The 26,138-nt window shown below is 46.0% G+C and overlaps 1 protein-coding gene across 17 annotated transcripts in view; it reads right to left on the bottom strand.

The window, feature by feature from the left end:
- Positions 1 to 4,693: 4,693 nt before the first annotated feature.
- BTRC (beta-transducin repeat containing E3 ubiquitin protein ligase) overlaps positions 4,694 to 26,138 on the bottom strand; it is a 176,472-nt gene continuing 155,027 nt past the window's right edge. For all 17 annotated transcript variants that reach the window (XM_073354542.2, XM_073354546.2, XM_073354547.2 and 14 more), the window contains 6 exons: positions 22,636 to 22,885; positions 22,096 to 22,214; positions 19,286 to 19,396; positions 17,353 to 17,431; positions 12,121 to 12,312; positions 4,694 to 11,086 (listed from right to left, as the gene is read on the bottom strand). In XM_073354542.2, coding sequence (XP_073210643.1) covers positions 12,151 to 12,312; positions 17,353 to 17,431; positions 19,286 to 19,396; positions 22,096 to 22,214; positions 22,636 to 22,885 — 721 coding nt within the window. In that variant the 3' untranslated portion in view covers positions 4,694 to 11,086; positions 12,121 to 12,150. The remainder of the gene's footprint in view (positions 11,087 to 12,120; positions 12,313 to 17,352; positions 17,432 to 19,285; positions 19,397 to 22,095; positions 22,215 to 22,635; positions 22,886 to 26,138) is intronic.

The raw sequence follows: 26,138 nt of genomic DNA, 5'->3' as shown, positions 1-26,138 counted from the left end.
AAATAGTCACATAACACTAGCTTTCTTCCAGTCTTCTGGAATTTCCCTGGTGTTCCAAGACTTATTGAAAATCAACATTAATGGTCTAGAGATCTCCTCAGCCAGCTCTTCTAAAACCCTTGGATGCAAGTTATGTGGACACACTGATTTAAAAATGTCTGTTTTTAATACTGCTGTTTAACATCATCCTGAGATATCCGTAGAATGTAAAGTGTTATCATACAATGACTACATTTTCTGTTTCCTCCCGCCCAAACACTGAACAGAAATATTTATTGAACACTTCTGCCTTTTCTGCATTATTGATAATTCTACCATTTTCATCTAGTAATGGACCAGTACCATGATTATGATACTTTTTGTTCCTAATATACTTTAAAAACTTCTCATTGTCCTTAACTCTGCTGGCCATATATGTCTCCTTGTGTCCTTTTGCTTCCCTTATCAATTTTCTACAGTTCCTAGCTTCTGTTTTATGTTCATTACAATCAACTTCCCCTTTCTTCCATTTGTTATACATAATTTCTTTTTACAGCTGCTTTCACTTCCCTCTAAAACCAGGTAAGTTTTTTAACCAGTATAATCTTCCTCCTTGATTACGGATTTTTGGGCATCTAGCAAAAGTGTTCTTAAGCAATTCCCAATTATCATTCCCATTTCTCTGATTACATTCTCCCTCCCAGCAAGGCTGGTAATTGTTCCCAACCTTATGCAACTGGCCCTTTTAAAGCACCACAGATTTATTGGCTGTTCTCCTATAACCACCTTAAATTCTCTGGATTGCTAAGACGTCAAAGTGTTTCCGTTCTCCTTAAAGGGAGTCAGGTGTTGTAAGGGCAGAAAAACACTCATCTGCCACCGGTATCTGCTTCAACACAATCCCTGCTTGCATGCTTGGAACGCCACTTGCGTATTAGATTACACTATCCCGGAGCCTGTCCTTCACTCATTTGTCAGGGAGGTTCGTGATTGCAGACATGCGGCTGGTGCTCTCAGTGTAGGATCTCTGCTCCAAAGCCCCGCAGCTGCTCTTGCCAAGCAGAGAGGGGAGAAGAGCAGCCTGCTCGCTGGTTACTTTGATGGGCAGAGAGAAGTTACACAAGCAGAGGGCTATTTTCTTCAAACCATCTCACCCCTCCACCAACTCAGGGACTCTCCTAGGGCATGCGGTGTTGCTGGTGTGACAGGGGGCCAGGAACACTTAGATTTGCGGATCCTGGAAGCAAGAGATGCTGTTTGAGTCTTTCTATTAAAAAGACACTTCCCCAGGAATCGGCTCCTGGCGATGCTTTTGCAGTTATTAACCCATAAAGGCAGCATTCCCATGAAACTCGTCTGCATCTTCCATCCAGAAGGACCCTGAAGCACTTAAGTTCTCTCTACATAGGGATAGTTTCATTCAAAACTGAAGTGTAGCCACCTCTAGGGTGGAATAAGGAACCTGGTTCAACAGTGGACCCAAACACTGCACAACCAGTTCGGGAAGAAACGGGGAACATTCTACCCAACTGAGATGGCAATGGGATTCTGCTGCAGGTACCTAAGCTGGCAATCTTTTGCAAAAAGGGCTATGAAAACCTTACTGACTGAGCAGATGGGACCTTTGAGCAACCCAGAGACCAGGCTGTCAGACGACGAGTATTTGGGGCTGGCTGAAGGCCCTGACCTTACGGCTGCGGTGAGAAATCCAGGCTCAGGAGGAAAAAACCCAGGGCTTGCCCTTGGATAGGACTAACAGAACTGAGAGTCACACCTCAGAGCCCATGCAGGGACAGCCAGAATCACTCGGCCTTTCTCGCTGAATCCTCCTCAGTGGGGACGAGAGACATGCATTCTCTGCCCCAGTGTAACCACTTGTTTGGCACCACACGGGGACGCCGGAGCAGAATTGTGGATGCTTTGCAGAGATCCACATCCGGCTGGCCCTATGTGGCAGAAAATGAATTAGTCTCAAGATCCCTGGAAGCCACTTGTGTTCACCTGACCTTGTAGTTATCTGCTGGGCCGATTCTTTCCTCCAACCAAAGAGCAAGTTGAAGGCATTACCCCACCACGGTCACACCAACCCCACTGACATCTCCCATGGACACACCTCCAGGCCTTGTGCTACTTAAGTCCTTTCCCAGGGTTGTAATTTCACACCCCTGACAGCCAAGTCAACACAAGTCTCACCATTTTGCCACTGAAGTGTTTATTGTTGCATGTATTATTTGTGTCACGGTAGCAGTTAGAAGCCCCAACCAAGACTGGGGGCCCATTGCTCTGGGCATTGCACATAACCACAGCATGAACTTTACAGTCTAAATACACAAAACAGCCAAAAGTTGAGAGGGGAAACTGAGGCATGGGGGGGCGGGACTAGCCCATGGTTACAAAGCAGAGCAGAAAACAGAACCTAGGATTCCTAGACATCACACTGCTTTTTCAACAAACAGCTGTTTCCCCAACCCACTTCAAACTGACATGAATTACAGCACCATTCACATCACTGATCAATTTATTTCTAACAAACTTTCTTGTGGGAGTCACACTTATTTATATAGCAGGTCTGAATCTGCCCAATTTCCCCTTCCCCAAGAACTACCCCACATGCTGGTTTTCAGAGACAATTAACATGCAAATTTGAAATAATTTTTAGTGATAAGGACACCAAATTATGTTAATTTGAAGCCAGGGTAAATTTTACTTTATTCTTATTCTTTTGAACTGGAAATAAGACACATTTTTAGCAGTGAGGGTCATTAACCACTGGAACGTACCACAGGTTGTGGTGGACTCTACATCACTAGAAATCTTTAAAATTGAGATTTTCTTTCTAGAAGACCTGATCTAGCACAAGTTTCCAGGCTTGATGCAGGAATTTCTGGTGAAATTTTCTGTCCTGTGTTATGTAGGTGGTCAGACCACATGGTAACAATGGTGCCTGCTGGCCTTAAAAAAAAAAAAAGAAAAAGAAAAAAGAAAAAATCAAAACCCCCCAGTTTGATCATTTTCCTCCAAAACAGAACAAAACTACTCCGGTCTACCCATTTTCAAGCCAAAAAGATTTATTAAAATTATACAGATGAGAAGAAGGGATGAAAACACAGCTTGTAATATAGGATCTTAACTCTGGAATTGCTAGGAGTTTGCTCCAGAGTGAGAACTTGTTGCAATTTGGCCTGGCTTGATATTTGGTGGTTGGTGCTGGGTCATAGTATGCACACAGATGTGAAAAGAAAAGGAGGACTTGTGGCACCTTAGAGACTAACCAATTTATTTGAGCATAAGCTTTTGTGAGCTACAGCCCACTTCTGAATGCATCTCATGAAGTGAGCTGTAGCTCACGAAAGCTTATGCTCAAATAAATTGGTTAGTCTCTAAGGTGCCACAAGTCCTCCTTTTCCTTTTGCGGATACAGACTAACACGGCTGCTACTCTGAAACCTGACACAGATGTGAAACATGCAGGGCTGGCAATCAGTGGGAAAATGTGCTGGACCCCTATAGAACCTTTGAAAGAAAGAAGGGGTAGTGTAGTAACTAGGAGAGCATTGATTCTTTGCATGCCAGGGTGGCAGGTACACTGCCAACCCACATTCAGAGTGGCAGAGTGATTGGAAGTCGTTTAAACAGGCGACAGTAGTTTCCTCTTCCAAACCTCATATTGTAAGTGAAAGATCAGAAAAAATATGAAGGGTTAAAATGGTGTAAGTCTACCCTCCCCACCCCCCAAAATAAATAAAATAAAATAAAAGAACCACTGGGAATTCTGTCACAAAGACAGAAGGGGGTTGAAATTGACAGGATTCCTGCTCCCAGCACTTCAGAAAGCAGGAGTCTTAGCAATTTCAAATCCCCTGCTGGCTCCCAAGAATAGAGGCGGGCGGGAGATGGATATCAAGGAGTGCAGTGTGTTTTTCTTTTCTCACCACCCTAGGAGCTAGGGTCTTAAAACCCATGTAGCCTTTGTTTTAAAAGGGGCTGCTACATAAAACAGAGATACAAGGCCACTATCAAAGGGACATGTAAAAAAGAAAGGTATTTTCAGGGGGAGGGTGTGAAAGTCAAATTTTAGGCCAGTTATAATGACAACAGCATCCTAACCACTGTGTCCTACCTTGGTGCTGCGATGTGTCAATTACTCACTCGTTATTGAACAGCTGGATTCTGATTAGCTTATAAAAGAAATTTGTGCTTTTCCAAGCAGGATCTTGCAAGATTATCTAGAAAAGCACAAATTTTTTATAGTTCGCCCCCACTCTGGTTCCCTCTTTTAAATGGATAGGATGGGTGTCAGCTCTCATGCATTCATTCTCTGACTTGCAGGATGGACTGGTGTGCCCAGCCAGGGGCCATCACCCATGAATGGGCAAGTTTGTTAATTAAAAAGTATGCTGTGGTTTTACAAATATGCAGTTTTCTGACTGGCAGAGCAGACTTTTAAGCTTCATTCATCAATGAATGACAACTGGCTGCTGAGTAACTAGCTAACCACAGGTTGTGTGTGCTACATAAAGGCCACATTTATCCTGACTGCAGGGCAACACGGGAAAGGACAGTTACTTACCTTACAGTAACTGTGGTTTGAGATGTTTTGTTCATCAGCAGAACATAAGAGGGACTCACATGGACAAAGATTCAAAGAAGAATTGAGACTTTTTGTATTTAGGGTTACATCCTCCATACCAGAAATAAAACAACAGATTCACAGCTTAATATTACACTTGTATTTAACTTATTTTCTGAACAGTTAAAATAATAAAAAACCCACACGGTTACCATGATCCTAGTTCAAGTGAACATTAGTACATTACCTACACGTCACGGTAACATAATCACAAAATTCAAAGCACTCATTACTTAAGAATCTAGAGAACAAATATAGCAGAGTAACAAACAGAAAACTCTGAAGAGACCATGTTCTTTCTACCCCTTCCACTTTCACACCCACCTCCATCTGAGCTGTTTAAAAGTGATGCAGCACAGGCTGGACGATTGGGTGCTCAGGGGTATTAAACAGCTACACTGTAAAAGTAATTACAAGTTACTGGATCAATTACCTTTTGTCGGTTACCAGTGACTTTTGCATCATGACTATGGATGGAATTAGCACCCCAGCGTCTCATGTCGGAACACCAAGGAAAGGAGCTGAAAGTGGGGTTACACTCAGAGGTGACAACATAGAGTTCCACATTGGTTGTCTCAATTAGTTTCACAGCAGGACAAATCCTTTTTACCAGCCAGCTCACTAGCACGGACATCAACTTGGGACCTGACAACAGAGGTGGGTCACCCTCTTCCAGGAGTAATGATTCAGCAAGTAGAACTTTACTAATAATTAGCTCTGCACTGCTAACAGGATCAACACATTTTACCAGTGAAGTCAGCAACTAGGATTCAAAGACATGCAGGCAGCAGTCATGTTGAGTAAGGAGGACCAAATTTTACCAAGTCACTCTTCTGGCCATAATCATTTAGGAGTCACTTGGAAACTTCTCAGGGTGGCCCATTGCTAAAATGTAACCAGTAGCCAGGGGCAGTATTGTAAGGGGCCTGCGGTGAGCAATGCATCCCTAAGCTTACATCCACGGAGCCGCTGGGAGTTCTAATTCCCAGCTTGGGTAGATGGATACACTAGCTCTGCTCGAGTTTGTACCTAAAAGTGGCAGCCTGGCTGCAGCAGCATGGGAGGTGGCTCGGGCTAGCTGTGCGGGACCGTACCCAGGGGGGTCTGCTCAGGCATGGCTGGAGTGCGTGTGTCCCCCTCAAGCTGAGAATTAAACCGGTCAGCGGGTGTGCACACACACGGGGCTTGTCTACACTTGGAGCGGTGCAGCTACTAGGCAGCCCCCACCAGCGTAGGGACTCCACCCCCCAAGAGACAGCAGCTAGGGCAATGGGAGACGCCCTCCCACCGACATAGTGAGGTGGGTATAATGTCGTCGCTTGGGGGGTGGGTTTCCCACACTCCTGAGTGACGTTGTTACACCAGTGTAAGCTGGTAGGGCAGACCAAGTGTCACTAATGTTATGGACGTGCGTTGAACAGAACTGTAACAGCACGAGCAAATGGGGACTGAAATCTAGTTGCGTGGAAGGGTGCTCCTGGTCCTAGGCAGACAGAGGAGCTAGCCACCAGGCTGTTTGGCAGGGCACCTAGAGGATGATTTAAAAGGTAGCAAGTGGGTAGATTCCTGAGCCAGATTAGGTATTACACGTTATGACAGGGTGCAGGGTGCCCAACCTCGGACCAACTGAGGGCTGAGTTGGGAACCTGCCAGCAGCAGCCGAAAGACCAAACCTTACGTGAAAAAAGCCTCAGAATGCAGCTGGCAGTATCTTCAGCACAGAGGTGCAGCTGTCAGAGCTTACAAGTCCCAGCAGGCCATCTTCCATCTCAACCCAAGTGCTGGAGGCTTGGCTCAAGACGGAGCATTGCATGCTGGGACCTGTAGTCTCCCTGAGCAGCACTCCTCCATAGTGAAGGTAGGGTGACCGTGGACCACATGGACGAAAACCAGCAGGCAGTCACAGGAGAGATTTCACACGCAGGCCCTGCCTCTGAAGGTGCAGCTGGGGTCACCTGAAGTTACCCTCTCTCTGCAAATCTTGTTGCTTGTGGTGAGGTGGGAGTAACAACAAGGCAAAGCTCAGCAAGATAAACGCATCCTGCATGCCGCAAGAGGCCCCTGGTAAAGTTCTCTTTGGCCGCTGGTATTCCCAAGGACTGTATTTCAGATTGTCCTCCCGACCCCGAAAGGGTACAAAAAAAGGGGAGTCAACTAACCCGGCAATTCTAGGAAGCCGTTGTTTCTGACAAGGCTTTTTTACCCTCTCCTACACAGAAGAATCTCCTGCCTTCTAAACCAGCTGCACACTGTAGGGCGGTGCACAATCTAGACCAGGGCCATGACATCTGTTCAGTGTAGTCCCCACCTTCGCAGAGGGGCCTCTCTCCTCTCCCCTTTCCAATCCCCTGGGCTGCTTCCCTTCCCCTCCCCTCCCCTCCCCTCCTGCAGGGGAGAGCTCATTTGCAAAAGAGCCATATCCCTGCAGCAGCCAAGCTGGCTCCTCTGCTCCATTATCAGCTGCTGAGGAGGAGGGGCAGCTAAGCATCATCCCCCCAAATGCTCCATGGACCAGTTCAGGAATCCCGGGTCACAAAAGCAGACCTAAAAGGGAGCTGAAGGAAATCGATGGACACTTGAGTGACAGGCCCAATCCTGACAGGTGCTGAACACCCACAACTCCCAACCGGACTTCGGGGTGATGAGAGTCTCAGCATCAGGCCCAATGTTCTGTTCAGACAGTGCGGGGAGGAGAAAGAGGAAAAATATGCACCATACTCTCCAGCTTTTGAGTGTACAGGGATTAAAATACAGACTGAAGGATCCTTTCAATGCAGGAACAGGTGGATGGGAAGGGGAAGCACGGCGGGCCACATCGTCTTCCAGTTCAGAAACAAGTTTAAAGTATTTTGATGTTCACAATGATCAGACCTCAACTCTCACCACCTGAAACCCTCAGTTCCAACAGCATGTGTCCATCCCTGGAAATTAACAGGGAGCAGAGGAACAGCTGCAAAGGTTCTCGGGGTTTGCATAGGTTGACATGAGCAGCTTTCCTCCTGGGATCAGAAACACGCGGGTTTGCAGCAAGACTCCCTCCTGGCCTCTAGCTGCCTTGGAGTTGCAAACTGGCGTTGGTGACACTGTAATGGATTGTCTTGCTCTTACGTCCCACCTCGTTTCCAGTCCCCAAGTCCAAAAGGCAAGACTCTCGTGGGAGAAGTGACAGTCTCGATGCAGCAGATGTATCTCATTTCAAATGGATGTGCAACACATGAAGTCCATGGACACCTCTAGCCCTTGCTTCTAGCTCCTTTCAGCAGGCTAATTTCATTTTTCTTTTCTTTTTAAATGCTGCATTTACTCCAGCCCTGTTGGGGATTACGCAGCCAATTCACATTGAAATCTTCACACACAGATCCTTAGTGGAGAAGGTAGAAAGCCACCTTGGTCTTGACATGAAGGTCTAATAACCACATTATTCCTCCTATGCTGAACAGCAGATGACCCCAAGGCTGGGAGCTGTGGCAGATTTGAGTTTCTTAGATCAGTTTCCTTCTTAGACATCAGAAGGAACTTGGGATTGGGGTAGGATTCTCCATCGAGCTATTCTGTATTTAAGTACCCAGACACAGTCCCTCCTGAAGAGTCAACCACCACTCTACTATACACCATACAAAAAAAAAAAATAAAAAAATAAAAATAAAAAAAACCCAACAGTGCTTAGAAGTTTCAAAATAGCAGCATGGAACAGCAGGGCTAGGACAACCAATGATGATTTGCAACAGTGTTGTCTCCATGTTTGGCCATTAAGCATTCTGCATCTCCCCAAGTCCTCATAACTAGCAAAACAAACTCCACACTAGCAGGCACCGCCCCCAAGGACAGTGATAAAACAGTGAGAACCTCTGTAGTATCCAAGGCGAAGAGTCATGATCGTCTAGCACAGCCTGTAGCCGAAAAGCGACAAGACAAATGGAGGAAAGAAAAGCTGTTGAGTCTGCAGCCAGCTCCATATATATGTCCACTCTCACACAGCCACACTGCTGTTTTGTAACAACTGCACCAAAAGGAGCTGTGTTCAAACAACATTAAGGATGAGACTTGGAACTCCACTTCAGCCGGAGCAATTCAGAGCGAAAAAAATGATCCACCTGTCTCTGCCCATGCTTTGGGGATCCAGCATGTCTGATCACCCAGTGACCTCGGCAATAGTTCAGCCTAGTATTAAGGATAAGCTTTTGGTCTTGACTCAGCATTTCTTTGCCTCTGCCCGTCTGAGTCAGACCATGAATGTTATCTGAACGGAGTTCGTTTATTTTGCTCTTTTTACAATAGTAATTTAAACAAATAGAAAGTCAGAGGCATGTCAATGACCAGCTCTGACTAAGAGGCTCTTTAGAGTCGCTCTGGGTCCTAGGCCCTCCTGAAGACATATGAGAGCTGGGTGTTTCTTTTTGCACTGATTCTCACGCTCCTTTGGAGCTGTTCTGAGTACTCTGAGCTCTACCAGCTCTTCCAACGTCTCCACTGCCTTCCCATCTGCTAGCTCCTCAAGTCACCGAGAGCGAGTCTCGTATATTGGGCTAGTCACTTGCAAAAACGTCGCTGGTGGAAAAAGGACAGCAAAGCTAGTTAGAGTGATGCAATCGTGACCCCCGGCAGAACAAGGCTGGCGAGAATGTACCAGTCAAATCTCCCATCTGCCAAGTTCCAACCTTAGAGCTGAGGAGATAAAGGGTTCTAGTTTCCCAGTGCAGGACAGGACAAACTCCCAGTGAAGGCAATGGGTGTCGTTCAAGACCTGCAGTGGGAGAACTGGGCCTAAGGTTTGTACCAGAAATTTCGACAGACCCTCAACTGAGGTTGGAATGACTGGAGATTATTTCATTTAACCCTTCCTCTTCCAAAAGCAAGGCCTTTCGGATGGCTGTTCCTGCTGCAGTGGGGAAGCCAGCGCCTGCGGGGTCCCCCACTGGCCCTTCTGGTCTAGCTGACTGGCTGAGACGTGGAGAGTTGCTCCTCGTGTTCTGCCTGCCAGCGGGATGCTCTCCATTCTAAGCCACAGTAGTTCTCAAAGGTCTCAGCTAGCGTGTGAAGAGTCAGGGTGATTATCAGACATGGGTTAATTATCGTCCTGTTCCTAAACTGTAGTGCAGAGAAGGCTGGGGCTCAGGAAGGTCACAAGGCTCATCTCCCTCGCCCGCAGTGGGGACTGGCAGCGCCAGCCCCCAGAATTACTGCAGAGCTGGCCTAGAGGTACAGCCAGCTGGCCAAGATAGACAATCCCACTGGTTAAACCAATGAGAAAACACGCATGCCTGTCCCAGCCAATTGGCTGTATCTGCCCCATCAGCCACAGGACCCAACCCAGCCATGCCCTCCTGGGTCACGGTGCACCATGCTGGCCACTGCCAGAGACAGGATGTTGGGCTACTTGGGCCACTCATCTGACTCACTACAGCAGCTCTTATATTCTTATTTAGGGATGTGGTCAGCCACAAAAGCCCCCCAAAGCTGGGCTAACAAGGTCCTCTGCGGCTCCCTCTTCCACCCTCTGGCGGTGGCATCTCCTGGGGGAGGAGGAAAGAGGGAGCCAGAGTCTTCTCCTCACCCCAGCCTCACGTTTCTATCTGATCAGAAGTAGAAATCGTAAACCATTAACAAAATCCGCACGGCCCTTGGGGCCAGTAGCAGGAGAAACAGACCCCTGCCCTGGGTACAGAGAATGTCTTTGACAGTGAAATACTGCCCCCTGCCCTCCTGGAACTGATTCCCACCCCTAGGCAATATGGGACTTGGGCAGAAGCCAGTTTAGCCTTTTGTGGACTGGCACTGCCCAGACTGGCAGCCCAATGACTGTGGAGGGAAATTGCAATACACATCCAGCCTCTAAAGAGTTAGAGGGACAAGCAAGAGATGAAAGCAAGAGGCGGATTTGGCTCCAAACTGTCAGCTTCAGATGCCGAATAGCTCCACACGGCCCACTTTCCGGACAGAACGCCCAAGGCAGCAGGGGCTCTCACCTCCTCTCCAACACGGTGTTTGTTGCTTTTCAGAGTCAGCAGTTACATGGTCTTACAAAAGCCCAGCAATGATGTTGTTTAATATTCTAAGCAGCAGCCCCTTCCCCCCCCTCGGAAGTGACTCTCAGCAGGATGCACAGTGGCAATGAGTCTTCTGTTTAACACCAAAGCAACAAATTCTGGCAACACGTTAAATATATTTATAGGACATCTGTGACTGGGGCAAGAGGGAAAAACAGGGGAGTGAGGACGGGAGTGGCTAGGCAGAGGGGAAAAGGAAGAGGGCTGGTTTAAAAACGTTAATCGTTCATGAAAGACCAAAGACATCTTCTGATATAGCAGCACTTCAGCAGTCGGCTGCGCTGAGCAGACCCTGTCGGAGATCAACCGCAGGCCAACTTTGTTCTAGAAATGAATCTGAGCGCCTCTCTCTTCCGCAAGGATTGGTTACGTGGATAGTTCTTTTGTCCCGGCATTGGCAGATAATTTAAATACTGCAGCTTAAACGAGTTCTGAAAAAAAAGGAACAAGAAGAGCCCTTTTTTGCACCAAACTCATCCTTTTAAGGAACACCTCTCTCATTTCCCGTGTATTCTGAGGAGGTGGCTGGTGCTGGGTTGAGAGCTCTGGAGAGTCCAGGTGTATTTACACACTGAACAGGGGGCGCACAGTGCAGGTGGTGCTGCTCCCACGCCCTGTGACAGAGAACCTGCCTCACCCCCGCCAGTGAAACTAAACTGCCACCCAGGGCCGCAAAGGCAAGGGTGGCAGATACGCTAACCACAGGGTACAACCCAAGCCCATCCTAAGCAGCACCCTCCATAATACCCCACACACCTCCAAGTCAAATCCAGCTCGATGATTAATCTGGTCATCCATTAAGATCCCCCATAACAGCCTTGAAGTGGTAACTCTCCTTGCTGGGATAAAAGCTAGAGGGTTAACACTACACACGCACACAGGCAAAGCTTGATCTTAGCAGCCTACAACTCATGCGGCTAGGGCGTTGGGCCTTATGAATAGATAATACTATACATCAGCAAATTTCCATTTAATCAGGCTGGACTCGCTCGTCTGCACCTCCTCCACTGGCCAAATCCATTATCCTGCATTCCCCAACTTTGGGAGAACGGAGCCGTCACTACCTAGGAGGAAGTGCAATTGCCATGATTTGGCAGAACCTTCTAGCTTGGTGACAACTGCCCAGTATCAAACCACCTGCACCCCCATGTTAAGCAGCAGCTCCTCCATTCACTCTGAAGAACCTCCCCCCGCCCCCCTCTTCCTGGCTGGGTGGCAACAACTGCTGATTTAATTGTTGAGGGGAAGCTGGGCCAAAAGGGGAACTGGGTATAAGGACTGCAGGTGCCACATGCCAGGAACCCTTCAACAACTCCTGCTCGAAGGTACCAAAAGGTTCTCTGCCTCCTGGAGGGATAACTACCACCAGCCAAGATGGGAGATACTGACCACCCAAACAAATCATTCCAGCTCAACGTTTGCCTCTTCTCCCCAGTGCCCACATGCCCTTGTGCCCCGTTTTTACCTGTGCGCGTGAGGTACAGTGTAGTGTTATTTATCTGGAGATGTAGGTGTATGTTCTGGATGGGGAGCGGGTCGATTCTGCTTGGGCAGCTGGGTCATTCAGGAAGTCCCACATGAGGATTGTGTCATCGTGCGAGCTGCTGATGATCTGGAATTCGTCGAACTGGAGTCGAAAGACTCTCCCAGAATGCTCCTAACCGGGAGGGTCAGAGAGACAGCAGGGATTACTTTACAGACTGCCTGGCTGCTGGGAATGCATGGTGAACATTAATAATTGATTCAGTTTTTGGTCAGTAAACCCTATATGGCTACTGTGTGCCATTATCTCTGTGGTACAAGCTAGTTGCATAAAAGTACATCTGCCATATTTGGAACCTGGCCCTTCAGCAGGGAACACACACCAGAGCAGACACCTGCATGGAGACATTGCTCCCTGAGCCCCATGCCCTTAAACCGAGCACTCCTCATAGGACAGCTCTTCTCCAGAGTGGCTAGGTGTGGCTGACAGAGCGATAGCCTCATACCTCCTACTATGCAGCTCAGCACTGCCTCCATAGCATTTCCACCAGCAGTGGGTTATAGGGGAACAGGGACAGTTTGGCAATTGACCAACCTGATTGCCTTCTATGATGAGATAGCTAGCTCTGTGGATATGGGGAAAGCGGTAGATGTGATATATCTTGACTTTAGCAAAGCTTTTGATATAGTCTCCCACAGTATTCTTGCCAGCAAGTTGAAGTATGGATTGGATGAATGGACTACAACGTGGATAGAAAGCTGGCTAGATCAGGGTTCAATGGGTAGTGATCAACGGCTCGATGTCTAGTTGGTAGCCAGGATCAAGCAGAGTGCCCCAGGGATCAGTCCTGGGGACGGTTTTGTTCAACTTCTTCATTAATGATCTGGATGATGGGATGGATTGCACCCTCAGCAAGTTCGTGGATGACACTAAGCTGTGGGAGAGGTAGGTACACTGGAGGGTAGGGATAGGTTCCGGGGTGACCTAGACAAATTGGAGGATTGGGCCAAAAGAAACTTGATGAGGTCCAACAGGGACAAGCGCAGAGTCCTGCACGTAGGACAGAAGAATCCCATGCACTGCTACAGACTAGGGACTGAGTGGCTAGGCAGCAGTTCTGCAGAAAAGGACCTGGGGATTACAGTGGATGAGAAGCTGGATATGAGTCAGCAGTGTGCCCTTGTTGCCAAAAAGGCTAACAGCATATTGGGCTGCATTAGTAGGAGCATTGCCAGCCGATCGAGGGAAGTGATTATTCCCCTCTATTCAGCACTGGTGAGGTCACATCGGGAGTATTCTGTCCAGTTTTGGGCCCCCCACTACAGAAGGGATGTGGACAAATTGGAAAGAGTCCAGCAGAGGGCAACGAAAATGATTAGGGTGCTGGGGCACATGACTTATGAGGAGAGGCTGAAGGAACTGGGCTTATTTAGTCTGCAGAAGAGAAGAGTGAGGGGGGATTTGATAACAGCCTTCAACTACCTGAAGGGGGGGTCCCAAAGAGGATAGATCTAGGCTGTTCTCAGTGGTGGCAGACGACAGAACAAGAAGCAATGGTCTCAAGTTGCAGAGGGGGAGGTCTAGGTTGGATATTAGGAAAAACTATTTCACTAGGAGGGTAGTGAAGCACTGGAATGGGTTACCTAGGGAGGTGGTGGAATCTCCATCCTTAAAGGTTTTTAAGGCCTGGCTTGACAAAGCCCTGGCTGGGATGGTTTAGTGGGTGCTGGTTCTGCTCTGAGCAGGGGGTTGGACTAGATGACCTCCTGAGGTCTCTTCCAACCCTAATCTTCTATGATTCTATCTATGAATTGATCCTGAGTCTCCTGCTTGGCACTGTTGCTACTGCTGAAGGAGGAAACAGCTTAAAATGGAAGAGACAAAGGGGACCATTATAAAGTCAAAATGACATTGTAATAATTCCTCCTAAGCAGTTCTAAACGTAGCCGCAGGAAAGGCCCTTCTTTAGAGGCAGTTTGTATTCTTCTAGGAGGCTGAGTGGAAAGAGTATGGCAATCTACGCCAGATCCTGCACATTGTAAAGCACAACTCACTACACTTTCCTACATGTGCTGGCTAGCTGTTATTGGTGCTCCCTGCTGCAGGCGTGGGCAGCAGCTTCCCTGGTCAAAAGGGATTGCAATCAAAACCAGCGCAATGCCTCCTGACTTTAGTATCAGTACGTGGCTCCTTGTTATGCCTTCCACGCTGCCAGACATGGTGTAAAGAAAACCAAATGTGATAAGATATTCTAACCACGACAGCTAGTTTTAAGATGGGTAAATCACAAAAAATGAAAGGTCTCTCAAATATACTCATCAACAGAACAGTTGCCCACCGAACAAGAAGCTACTGTTTTGACAGAGCAGGACTCTGAAATGCAGCTTCTTTTTGAATGCAAGGAAAAAGGACCGTTTCATAGTTGTAAGGCAAGTTCTGTTTTGTTTTAAATAAGGTTTGTCTTACAAGTAGCATCCTTAGTTTTAAAATTCTAGTTAATTAAACAGACAGATACTCCAGGAGTCTGGCTTGGCATGTATTCAAATAGGAATGGTGTTTCGTGTGCCCAACAGACTAGAGCTCCTGCTGGGGAAAGTCACGACAATAGCAGGTGCCACAAGGAGACTGAAAGAGACAGGTACTTTGAAAGACTGCTTTGAAAATGAACTTTTCAATCAGTGTTTACTAAATGAAATCCCTCTACCTAAAGATCCTATGCACTGATCACTCTACTTGCCCTTTAAAATCACAGGGGCAGCTGGTGTGATGCACGCTTCCCATTGTAAGTTAAAGCCAAAAGAACCTGGCCTCCTTAGCTTGAAATGTAAAGCTGCGCCATACTTATTTCTCAGCTTGGGAAGCTGCTGTCAAGCTTATGAGGCTGTTGCTCCATCCAAAGGAGGGAAAAATGAAAGGAACTGGCACACAGCGAGCATTTGTTATCTGCAGACTTTTCTCCTACTGCTTGAAAATTGAACACAAACAGCAGGAGGCTTGCAACGTTTATTGAGAGGTTTCATTTTGGAGGACGAGGGAAGAAAAAAGAGCATGAATAATCAGATACTAGGATGCTCTGCAGTTACAGGCATGAAAGACCCTAAAAGTAATGCTCCATGCCCTATCTTCTCCCCTTAGCTCGCTCACTCCTACAAACGGGGATTTCTAGGCATCCATTCACAGATTCCTACAATGTTTTCATCCCACAATTTCTGATTTATAATGCAATTATTCAGGATACCTGTATTTTTCACTGCCGGAAAATGCAAATGGAATTGCACTAGTTAAATTAAGCCTCCCAGGTTAGCAGAAAAACCACAGTGCCCAAGCAGGGTCTAAGATTGGATCAACACTGTCAATGTATGGTTTCAGAGTAGCAGCCATGTTAGTCTGTATTCGCAAAAAGAAAACGAGTACTTGTGGCACCTTAGAGACTAACAATTTTATTTGAGCATAAGCTTTTGTGAGCTACAGCTCACTTCATCGGATGCATACTGTATTTTCCACTGAATGCATCCTATGAAGTGAGCTGCAGCTCACGAAAGCTTATGCTCAAATAAATTTGTTAGTCTCTAAGGTGCCACAAGTCCTCCTTTTCTTTTTACTGTTAATGTATGGAAGTCTCAGACTCTCTGGGTCTGTATATTCACAGGCACAGGGCCGCTCCATGGTTTGCAGCTGATACATGACAAAGGGGTTTTTTGGGTACGAGCCATTGCACTATTTGCAGTTCTGCTGTGCTAACAAGTGGGGCTTCCAATGTATTGCTTGAAGACATGCCATTCAGCAACACACGGGAGATTCCTCTGAACACTAACTTCGAGAACTGGCGAGCTTCAATACGTGGAAGGTTTACAGCCAAGGAAATGGCCATAGAACCCCAGAAATATGACCAGGTTTGACATACACTAACGCCACTGAAGCCTGAGTGTTTCTCTCCCCAAAGCCAGTGCTTTAATGTCCTCTTCTCTGACTTTTCAAAGTGAACTGGATGCTGAATGCCACAGAAAAAGCACAGCAGTAGGCCAAGCTTCTTCTGGCCTCTTGCTAATATATCTCAACTCTGACCTAGAGGGATCACCCCTAAGACCTTGTCTGCACTGGCATTTTTCTTGAAAACCTTCCCCTATTGCTCTACAACTAGTGTGACTCTGCTGAAAGCAATAGCCAATGGCACTTTTACCATCATCATTTAGACCCACACTGAGCACCAGTGGGAGAGAAGAAAAATGCTAGTGTAGACAAGGCTGAAGGCTGACGGGTTCAGCGTCTGCGGCCCACTCTATCCGAGGCACCTCTGCTTAGATTTCCAAGAAGGGAGCCAATTAGTGCCAGTTGTGATGTTTTTGGTCCTGTGTCTAATAATCGATGCCAGCAACTCGGCCTCACAAGCAACCCTACAATAAACACAACCCAGCATGTGGGTGCTAAAGAGAAAATGTCACAAATAGATTTTAGTTATGAACTTAACATCAATTTTAAAAAGGGATGAAAGCACTTCTTTTAACTACCCCCTTTAACAACAATAGTCTGGCAACATTAAAAAACTGCCAGAGAGAAGAAAGAGGTCCAGGAAAAGTCCTGGTCACTCAGCAGCACATAGATTATGCAGGTTTCAGACTAGCAGCCGTGTTAGTCTGTATCCACAAAAAGAAAAGGAGGACTTGTGGCACCTTAGAGACTAACAAATTTATTTGAGCATAAGCTTTCGTGAGCTACAGCAAAGCTTATGCTCAAATAAATCTGTTAGTCTCTAATAGATTATGCAGACTCCATAGGTATGCTCAGCGGAGGGTATCATGCCCTTGAGGTCAGACCCTCAGCTGGTGCAAAGTATCACAGCTCCACTGACTTCCAATGTTTGAAGTGGTGACAGGGGTGTTCAGGAGCGGAACATTCTCCCTTGGGACTGGCACTGAGCTGATGCCCTGGTGTATCGTTAGGGACTGCCGAAGAGGCTGTAAAACGGATTCCTTGACTGTGTTAAAGGTCCCATGGCACTTTTTGCAAGGCTCTGGTTTGAAAGTCTTTCTGGGTGAAAGATCCCATAATACCTTACATTCAGACACATCTACAAGCCTGCCCTTTGGGGCCTATCATCATCTACTTCATCTGAACTTTGTCTACAACAGCTCAAGCTTTCATGGCGTAATACAGCTTTGACAAAGGCTGTCCGCCCCCACCTTGAAAACCCCCCCCCCAACCAAAAGCTCTTACCACGAGGGTTCGCAGACAGAGGGTCCCAGCTGGAGCACGTGGGTCCAGAGCAGCCACAAGATCCCACACTTTAATTTTCCTGGAGAGGAAAGAGGGACAAGCACGAAAGCTTTGTTACAGAGAAAAGTTTAAATGGTTCATCAGCAATTAAAGTTAACAGCTTAGATAATACATCCGGCTCATGGAAACATACAGAAACCTTTTTGCTCTTGACACTTGGCTCTCACATGCTCTCTTGGGTAAAGCCTGCTGATCTTACAGGTGAAAGTATATGGTTACCATACAAATGAATTACATAAAAAAGCAGGTGACAGTAACTAATGTAGAAACCTGGGTGAAGGTTAATGTAGACACTTCCTCCTTAATGGCAAACAGGCCAAAGGCAATGAAACGGAGTGATCACAGCTGTGAGAATGCATTTGGGTTTATACACAGATAATGTGACACATTATATAAAGCCTCTTGCTGGACAAGAAGAAAAGCGTGTCTAAGTCTCCACAGTGTGGATTCATCCCCTCCTTCAACTGGTACAAGCGCGTCCCTTCCTCCTAGAATGTAGGCAGGCAGGCAGGCTAGGATTGCTCTACCAGGGCAAACTACTGCTATGGGCAGCCACAGGCAGGTTCCACAAGAACCACGAGAGCTCAAGCATTTCAGAAAACAGGACACATTCAGTGGGGAGGAAAAGGTGCATCTCCATTGCTCCACAGCCCAGGCATGCCACTGCACTGGTATCCAGCTTGCTAGAGGTTTGGAGTTTAGCTATAAAGCTGGGGTGATGACACCCATGTCTTAGCATTAGACTGCACCAGATCGTAATGTCAGATTTATTACAGAAAATCAAACAGGGCTGGGCTGGAGATTTCCCTCACCCTTAAGCCATACGGTCACCCCTAGAGTTCAGTCACATGCCCTCCTCCCTTGTATAATGTAGTGACTATCTTGTAGTATGAAGGGTGCTAACAACAGGATGGGGGAGAATGAAGTGTGGGAACCCATGCACCCTCATTTAAATCAGTCTGCAGGTGTAAGGCTGGAAGAGAGTGGGATTCTATACACTAGTAGAGGGACTCCCTGCCCAGGAGCAAGAAGCTGACTTGGTAGCACAGGGGACATGCTATCCAAATTAGTTACACAAGACCCCAGTGTAGCTCAGAGTTATTCAAGCCTGGAAAAGGAAAGTCAGCTCTTCCCCAAGGGAGCCTGGACACCAGCAATGTACCAGGAAGCTAGCCCACCATAGCATATACAACCTCCGGAGTGAAGTAAGCCTCTTCCTCGTGCCACGGAAATCTGGCTAGCTGCAGTGGAGAGTGCTGGAAAAGGACCCTGCTCTTTGGAGTCCCTTTCACAGTGCAAGCAGCAATGCTTGGTTAAGCACATTGCCCTAGATTATCGACAGGAGTTTCCAGACCAAGACACTCACTGTGTGCTTTTCAGTCCGCCTGTTGTACTTTGTTGCCTTCTCTGACTGGCTGTGTGTCTGCTCGTTCACTTCTCTATACTACTCAGTTATGTGGGGGAAGGGAGTAGGTAGATGTGCACGCACACTTATGTGGAACAAAACTAACAGCAGGAATTGTGGGAGCTGTAGGAAAAGCAGCTTCAGGTCTGGCCACTGCTAGACAAGAGACACTGACCTTATGGACTCAGTGCTCTGATCTACTACATTCCTGGGCAGAGAACTAGCTGATCTGGTTGTCAGTGATTTAAGCATGAGGAGTTCTGCATGGATCTGCCATGTGAAACTGCTGGAGAACACACACCACAGAAGACCCGATCCAGAAAAGGGAAAGGCCAGGTGAACGTAACACACTTCTCATATATTGGCCATAAATGTGAGAATAGCACAACTGACAACAGGTCTAATTTTTTTGAGGGGGAGGGGGAGGAAGAGGGATACTAGGTGTCTGAACCTCGTTAACCATCTCACCCATCATACGCCCCACTGACTATCCTCTTGTTATCGAAGCGTATGCATCTCACCAACTCCTCATGGCCTTCCAGTACTCGTAAACACGCTCCACACTCGATATCCCACAACCTGGAAGAGATTAGGAAGAAGAGGAGAGAAAGTCTGAAAATCCATTACTGCAATGAAATATTTGGTTTCAGATTATAATTGGTCAACGGGTTCTCTGGAAATAAAGATCCTGATGGCGCAAATGTGGAAGGTATTGAATTCATCACCCACAACCTCACCACTTTTTTCCTGCAGCTCAGCTGGAGCATATTTTTCAAAGAAAACCCTGTTACGTTACATTCAGGTTCTAGTGGGTACGAGGTCAAGTGACTTGACACATGGCAAACCAGTGACTCTGAATAGTCGGCCCTGGCTCCTAACCTGTGCAATCTCATTGCAGTTCTGGTGGAGGACGTACAGCAGCACTGCTGCAAAGCGCCTCCCTGCCCCGGAAGCAGCTGCCGCCTGAGAAGGGCTCAGCTTGGTGGGATGTTTTACACAGAGGCAGAGGTGTAGCCTTAGTGCATAGGGGCGCTGGGGGAATGATTCACGTTTTAAGGCCAGAGAGGCCAACAGATCATCAAGCCTGAACTCCTGTATAACACAGGCCAGAGAATTTCACCCAGTTACCCTGTATTGAGGATAATAACTTGTTTTTGACTAAAGCAAGTTCCAAAAAGGCATCCAAGTCTGCATTTGAAGCCATCAAGAGATGGAGAATCCACAGCTTCCTTTGGAAGCTTGTCCCAATGGTTAATCATGGTTAAACACTGGTGTCTTATTTTTAATTGGAATTTTTCAGGCTTGAACTTCCAGCAATTGGTTCTGGTTATGCCTTTCAGTACTAAAGAAAGAGTCCTTTAATATCCATTATTTTCTCCCTATGAAGGGACTCCTACACCATGATCAAGTCACCACTTGATCTTTCTTCTCTTTTCTCTACTGATAGTTTATATTTGGAACAATGAAACATCCTGGCCTCAATGGCTCCCTGTATCGAGTTTTTGGGTTTAAATGCCTTGAAACATGATGGGCCCATTCCTCAGCTGGAAAATTTGACTTGCATCAGTTGAAGAACTGACCTGAAATCCCACCCAAATAATTTTCAGATAGACTATATCTCTAAGGAAGACAAACTTTAATTTCCTACTCTTTTGTACACTCTATATTTACAGAATTGGAAAATCTTTTAAAACACTCCCTTCTGAAAAAAAATTCTTAGGGAGTCTAAAGGTTTTCAGCCTCTAGGACATCAAATTTCAGAAGTTACAAACTTCAGATTTCACATCATACTTCACCCAATTGAAGGCCAACATCTTGTATCTCATGTAAATTAAAATCAAACATACATCAAGACATCCACATAGATTACTTAGTAAGCTGCACTCTTATCACCTTCCCACAGATACCCACGCTCAACCAATGCTTGTGGAAGGCTGGCAGAGTAAGTGAGCAGGTAAACCTTTCACCATGACTTGAGGGCCACTGGACTTGGGTTCAGCTAAGATTCACTGCCAACTTTCATGAAATTATAGCACAATTTATCTATCAACTAGGAATTTTATTCAGTGTAAGAATAAGAGTAACTGTATTCCTCTTTAGGTTGATTACTGTACTGAAATTTTTGTTGGTTATTACAAGTGGTATTTTGCTGATTTTCTAAATGCTGTGATATTTAACTATTTTCTACTCCCATTTCTTTTGGCTCTGAGTTTCAAAGTACAGTACAAAAAAGGATTTATTCAAATTCAAGTGCACAATCTTCTTGCCACACTTAAGGGTGTTTTAGAAAAACAGCACAATGTAATCACCCCCCATTTCACTGTGTAAAAGGAAGCAGGAGTCAGTGCTCTCTCAATCTGGCTGGTCCTTTTACTAGGTCATGTCATCAAGCAGACAGCATGCAAAATTTGGCACAGCACAATTGGTTCAATCACCTTGTGGTGTCACAGACAGGAGTGTCAGCTTCCTGTGGAATTCAGAGGAGGAAAAGGTGGCTGCTTGTGGGGAAGGGCGCCCAGCAAACAAGAGCCTCTGTATTCACCACTGACAACAGAGGACTGGTAAAACAAGAAAGGAGACAGTCCATTCCCAAGTTTCAGCTGCAGGGAAAAGTTCTCCTCTAAACCAGCAGGTGACAGGTAAAAGGGAGGCAACCCAACCACTCATTTGTATGATCCAGGCACTTACCACAGTCAGTTTCACGTCGATTCAAGTTTACTGAACAACGCTAGTTAAGGAGATAATGGTACATCCCTCTAGTTGCAGCTGCATGATGTACCAAGAAATCCTGACTCCCGGCATGAAATGGGTTACATCTCAGGCTGCCATTAGGGCAGCCAGGAAAGTGCAAGAGGGAGAAAACTGAACTTCATGCTCTCAACCAGCTATTCCAAACTATACCAGATGCCAAGCACTACAAGAGGAGTTTGGTGTGAGCCCAGGAGATTTCTGCAGAGGATTAAATGCTTCGTATTGCATGTCTGACCCAGCTTGCCAGCTATTTCACTCACCAAAACTGTCTAACCAGCCTGACTTGCTGATTAGTATGGCACTTGTGAGATAGGGAGGCTACAAAGCAATGCAGAAAAATGGCTTTCTATACCCCCCTTCAGTAGTTCACAGCATTCTACAGCAAAGGCTGCCCAGTTCCAGGGAAAATGGGCACAGATCATTTCGGTTATCTAACTTCGGCATGTCCCAAGTGAACCGGAGACAACGGCCTTGCAGGAAACGAGAACACCGTGCGCAAAACTCCCTGATGGGAACTTGCCTCTCACCTGATAGTGTTATCTGAAGAGCCACTCACTACTAGCCGATCTCTGTACTGCAGACATGCGATGCCTCGTTTGTGGCCATTTAAGGTGCGCACAAACTCGCAGGTACTAGTGTTCCAGACCTGAGATGGGGAGAGAAAACACACGGGGCCTAATTATTAAGAGGTAACTAACGGAGGGGAGGGACCTGTGGGAGAAACAGGTGTGTCCGGAATGTTCAAAAAGTCATCACAACCTCGAGGTCACAAGTCAAATTCAAGACATTGTTGCTGACGTAGGGAACACTACCTTACCAGTGACACATGGCTACAGACTTCTATAGTTAACAGACTGACTCTTCATACACAGAGCTTTTATTGTATTATATTAGGACTTGTTCCCAAACTAAACCATAGCACTTTCAAAACCGATTAATAGTTTATGTATGAATTGGCTTTTTTCTGAGTTTTAACATCGCCAACTCTTATGTTCTCAGGAATCTGGTCATTCTTTCTGGTTAACAATGACAAGTGCTGTAAGTAAGCAACCTCTGAAATTTCTTACCTTTATAGTCCTGTCACCTGATGCTGACACAATGTACTTGTCATCAAAGTCCACTACGTTGACAGCAGCTCTGTGTCCTACCAGGACCCTCCGCAGGGTAATGTCTGTCGGGGAAGCCATGTCCCAGACGGCAATGGAACGGTCTTTGGAACAAGTCACCATCATGCCATTGTTAAAGCGCAGGTGAAGCACTGCTTCGCAGTGGTGAATCAGCGTGTTTAGCATCTCGCCGGTATTTACATCCCACACCCTGAAATCCACACAATATTTCAAACCAATGGAAGGGAAAGAGGGTGAAAAAAATTACGTTTGATTTTTCTGCAGGAAAAGAAAAATCAAGTCGTTGGTTTTATTACAAGCAAACATCACATACTAAACCTAGAATCTGCTGAATAGTTCACGACAAGATATATCACATAAACGAGCTGATTACGAAAATATTAAAGGAGTCCAGCAACCAAAAAACCTGCAATGCAATTAGCCCCATAACAACAACACAGCAAAGCGTTTTGTAATGAAGTGACTGTGTAGTGCTGATGAAAGGTACCAAACTGACAGCCCTGGAGATTGAAGTCCCCTGTTAGCTCTGCCGGCTGCTCTCTCCACCCCCAAAGTTATGCCTATCTACCCTGACCTGGGGAGACCCAGTGCTAGAGGCAAGTTCACCCCCAATGGTCCATTCAAACTTCACCCTTGCTGCTGGGACTGCCAACAAAGGGGACAATTTTCTGTAGTAGCAGAAGACCAGAGTGTGCTTTTTCTTTGTTAGCAAATCTAAAAGAATCATTAAAAAAATTACACTATTGGGTTAGATGGGGTTCTAACAGCAGCAAATTATTTATCCTGAACACACACAAAGGAACACTACTACGTTTCAGGAATTTGTTGACAAGGCAGAAATTAATACAGAGTTTTTATGTCAATTGACCATTAATAGGTATAGTCTATTACACACAAAGGATAACTTGTGGTTAAAAGAATCAGGAACGTGCTCAATTTAAAGAGCTTCTAGGACAGGCGTCGGGGATATTAAAGTTTAAAAAGCGACACAGTTCCTTTTGGTGCATTGTTTGTGAAGGTCTTTACCTCAAGGCAAAATTCCGTTCAGCAGCTTCCTGCAGCCCTATCATCCCCTGAACCCCAGCTACACTAAACTCCAGCAGCATAATGGCTGTATTATCAAATAGCAAAAGGCTGTGGAAATTGAATCCCTCCTCCCTTAACGAAGCTTGCAATTAAACACGGCAGGGATGTGAAGGAGAGGAAAAATGTCACTCATGGTTATGAAATACAAATGGTTGATTCCATATGCTACAGTAACAATGCCCACGTTCCATTCTATGAATCCGATGAAGTGAGCTGTAGCTCACGAAAGCTTATGCTCAAATAAATTTGTGAGTCTCTAAGGCGCCACAAGTCCTCCTGTTCTTTTTGTGGATACAGACTAACACGGCTGCTACTCTGAATCCTGTTGTGTGTGCTCTAACCCATCATGAAACTTGGGCTGCAGCAACTCTCAGTCCTAAAAACCAGGGGTTTCTGAAGAGTGCATGCCACCTCCCATTAACCCCTCTCAAAGAGACAGCTTTTCGAGTAGGCTCTGGATGCCTCCCTCCTGTCACAGGGCAAGCTTATTTGAAAATGCAAAGTGATACGTACTGTGATGCTGGGAGAGCAGGTGCCAGCTCACGTGAAGGTCCCCATGTGTGAACTGAACACTGACAAACATATACCTAAAAAAACAGGAGGACTTGTGGCACCTTAGAGACTAACAAATTTATTAGAGCATAAGCTTTCGTGAGCTACAGCTCACTTCATCGGATGCATGCAGTGGAAAATGCAGTAGGAAGATTTTATATACACAGAGAACATGAAACAATGGGTGTTACCATACACACTACAGCAAGAGTGATCAGTTAAGGTGAGCTATTACCAGCAGAGGAGAGAAAAACAAAACAAAAAACCTTTTGTAATGATAATCAAGATAGGCCATTTCCAGCAGTTGACAAGAACGTGTGAGGAACAGTAAGGGGGGAAAACAAACATGGGGAAATTGTTTTACTTTGTGTAATGACACATCCACTCCCAGTCTTTATTCAAGCCTAACGTAATGGCGTCCAGTTTGCAAATTAATTCCAATTCAGCAGTCTCTCATTGGAGTCTGTTTTTGAAGTTTTTTTTGTTGAAGAATTGCAACTTTTAGGTCTGTAATCGAGTGACCAGAGAGATTGAAGTGTTCTCCGAATGGTTTTTGAATGCTATAATTCCTGACGTCTGATTTGTGTCCATTTATTCTTTTACGTAGAGACTGTCCGGTTTGGTCAATGTACATGGCAGAGGGGCATTGCTGGCACATGATGGCATAGATCACATTGGTGGATGTGCAGGTGAACAAGCCTCTGATAGTGTGGCTGATGTGATTAGGCCCTATGATGGTGTTTGGTAGATGTGCAGGTGAACGAATAAACACCATTACAGACCTAAAAGTCGCAATATTACAACAAAAAAACTTCAAAAACAGACTCCAACGAGAGACTGCTGAATTGGAATTAATTTGCAAACTGGACACCATTACATTAGGCTTGAATAGACTGGGAGTGGATCTGTCATTACTTAAAGTAAATTATTTCCCCATGTTTATTCCCCCCCCCCCCACTGTTCCTCACACGTTCTTGTCAACTGCTGGAAATGGCCCATCTTGATTATCACTACAAAAGGTTTTTTTTTTTTTCCCCCTCTCCTCTGCTGGTAATAGCTCACCTTAACTGATCACTCTCGTTGTAGTGTGTATGGTAATACCCATTGTTTCATATTCTCTGTGTATATAAAATCTTCCTACTGTATTTTCCACTGCGTGCATCCAATGAAGTGGGCTTTAGCGCACGAAACTTATGCTCAAATAAATTGGTTAGTCTCTAAGGTGCCACAAGTCCTCCTGTTCTTTTTGCGGATACAGACTAACACGGCTGTTACTCTGAAACATATACCTGGAATCAGTCTGGCTCACCTGTGTGTTAGTATTTTTCAAATAGGCATTAGAATTGTAAGAATGTATTTAGACTTTACTGAATGCTTGTGAGTGAAATTAATCTTACTTATAGCATCTGTATCCCTTATTGTAAGGTAATATTTGAGTGGTTGTATTGTGAGGCTCTGACACTCTGTAAATCCCAGACAGGAGAGAGACATTAACTAGTGTGAAGTGCTGATCTCCAAGGAAGGTGTTAGGAGGTCCATCAACACCTGACAGACTTCTGTGGGATTATAAAGAGTACAAAAGATGTTTGTTGTCCATCCCATCCCCCCCACCCTACATGAAGATGAGCCATGCAAGTGGACTCCTCCCATCAGCTGAGCTTGCAGCTCAGAACACACGGTAGGGGTTTATTATTCCCTCCCCCAACAAGAAGGAACTGGATCTCTGTGCTACTTGGACTCTGGTGGCAAGGTTTTTAGGCATAAGCAAGAGGTCCCCAGTGCCCAGCCTGGGTTAGCCCTAATGG

Source organism: Lepidochelys kempii, chromosome 7 (genome assembly GCF_965140285.1).
Source record: "Lepidochelys kempii isolate rLepKem1 chromosome 7, rLepKem1.hap1, whole genome shotgun sequence".
Classification (NCBI taxonomy): Eukaryota; Metazoa; Chordata; order Testudines; family Cheloniidae; genus Lepidochelys; species Lepidochelys kempii.
Note: the sequence above shows the minus strand (reverse complement) of the source record. Positions and strands in the feature narration are given on the sequence as shown.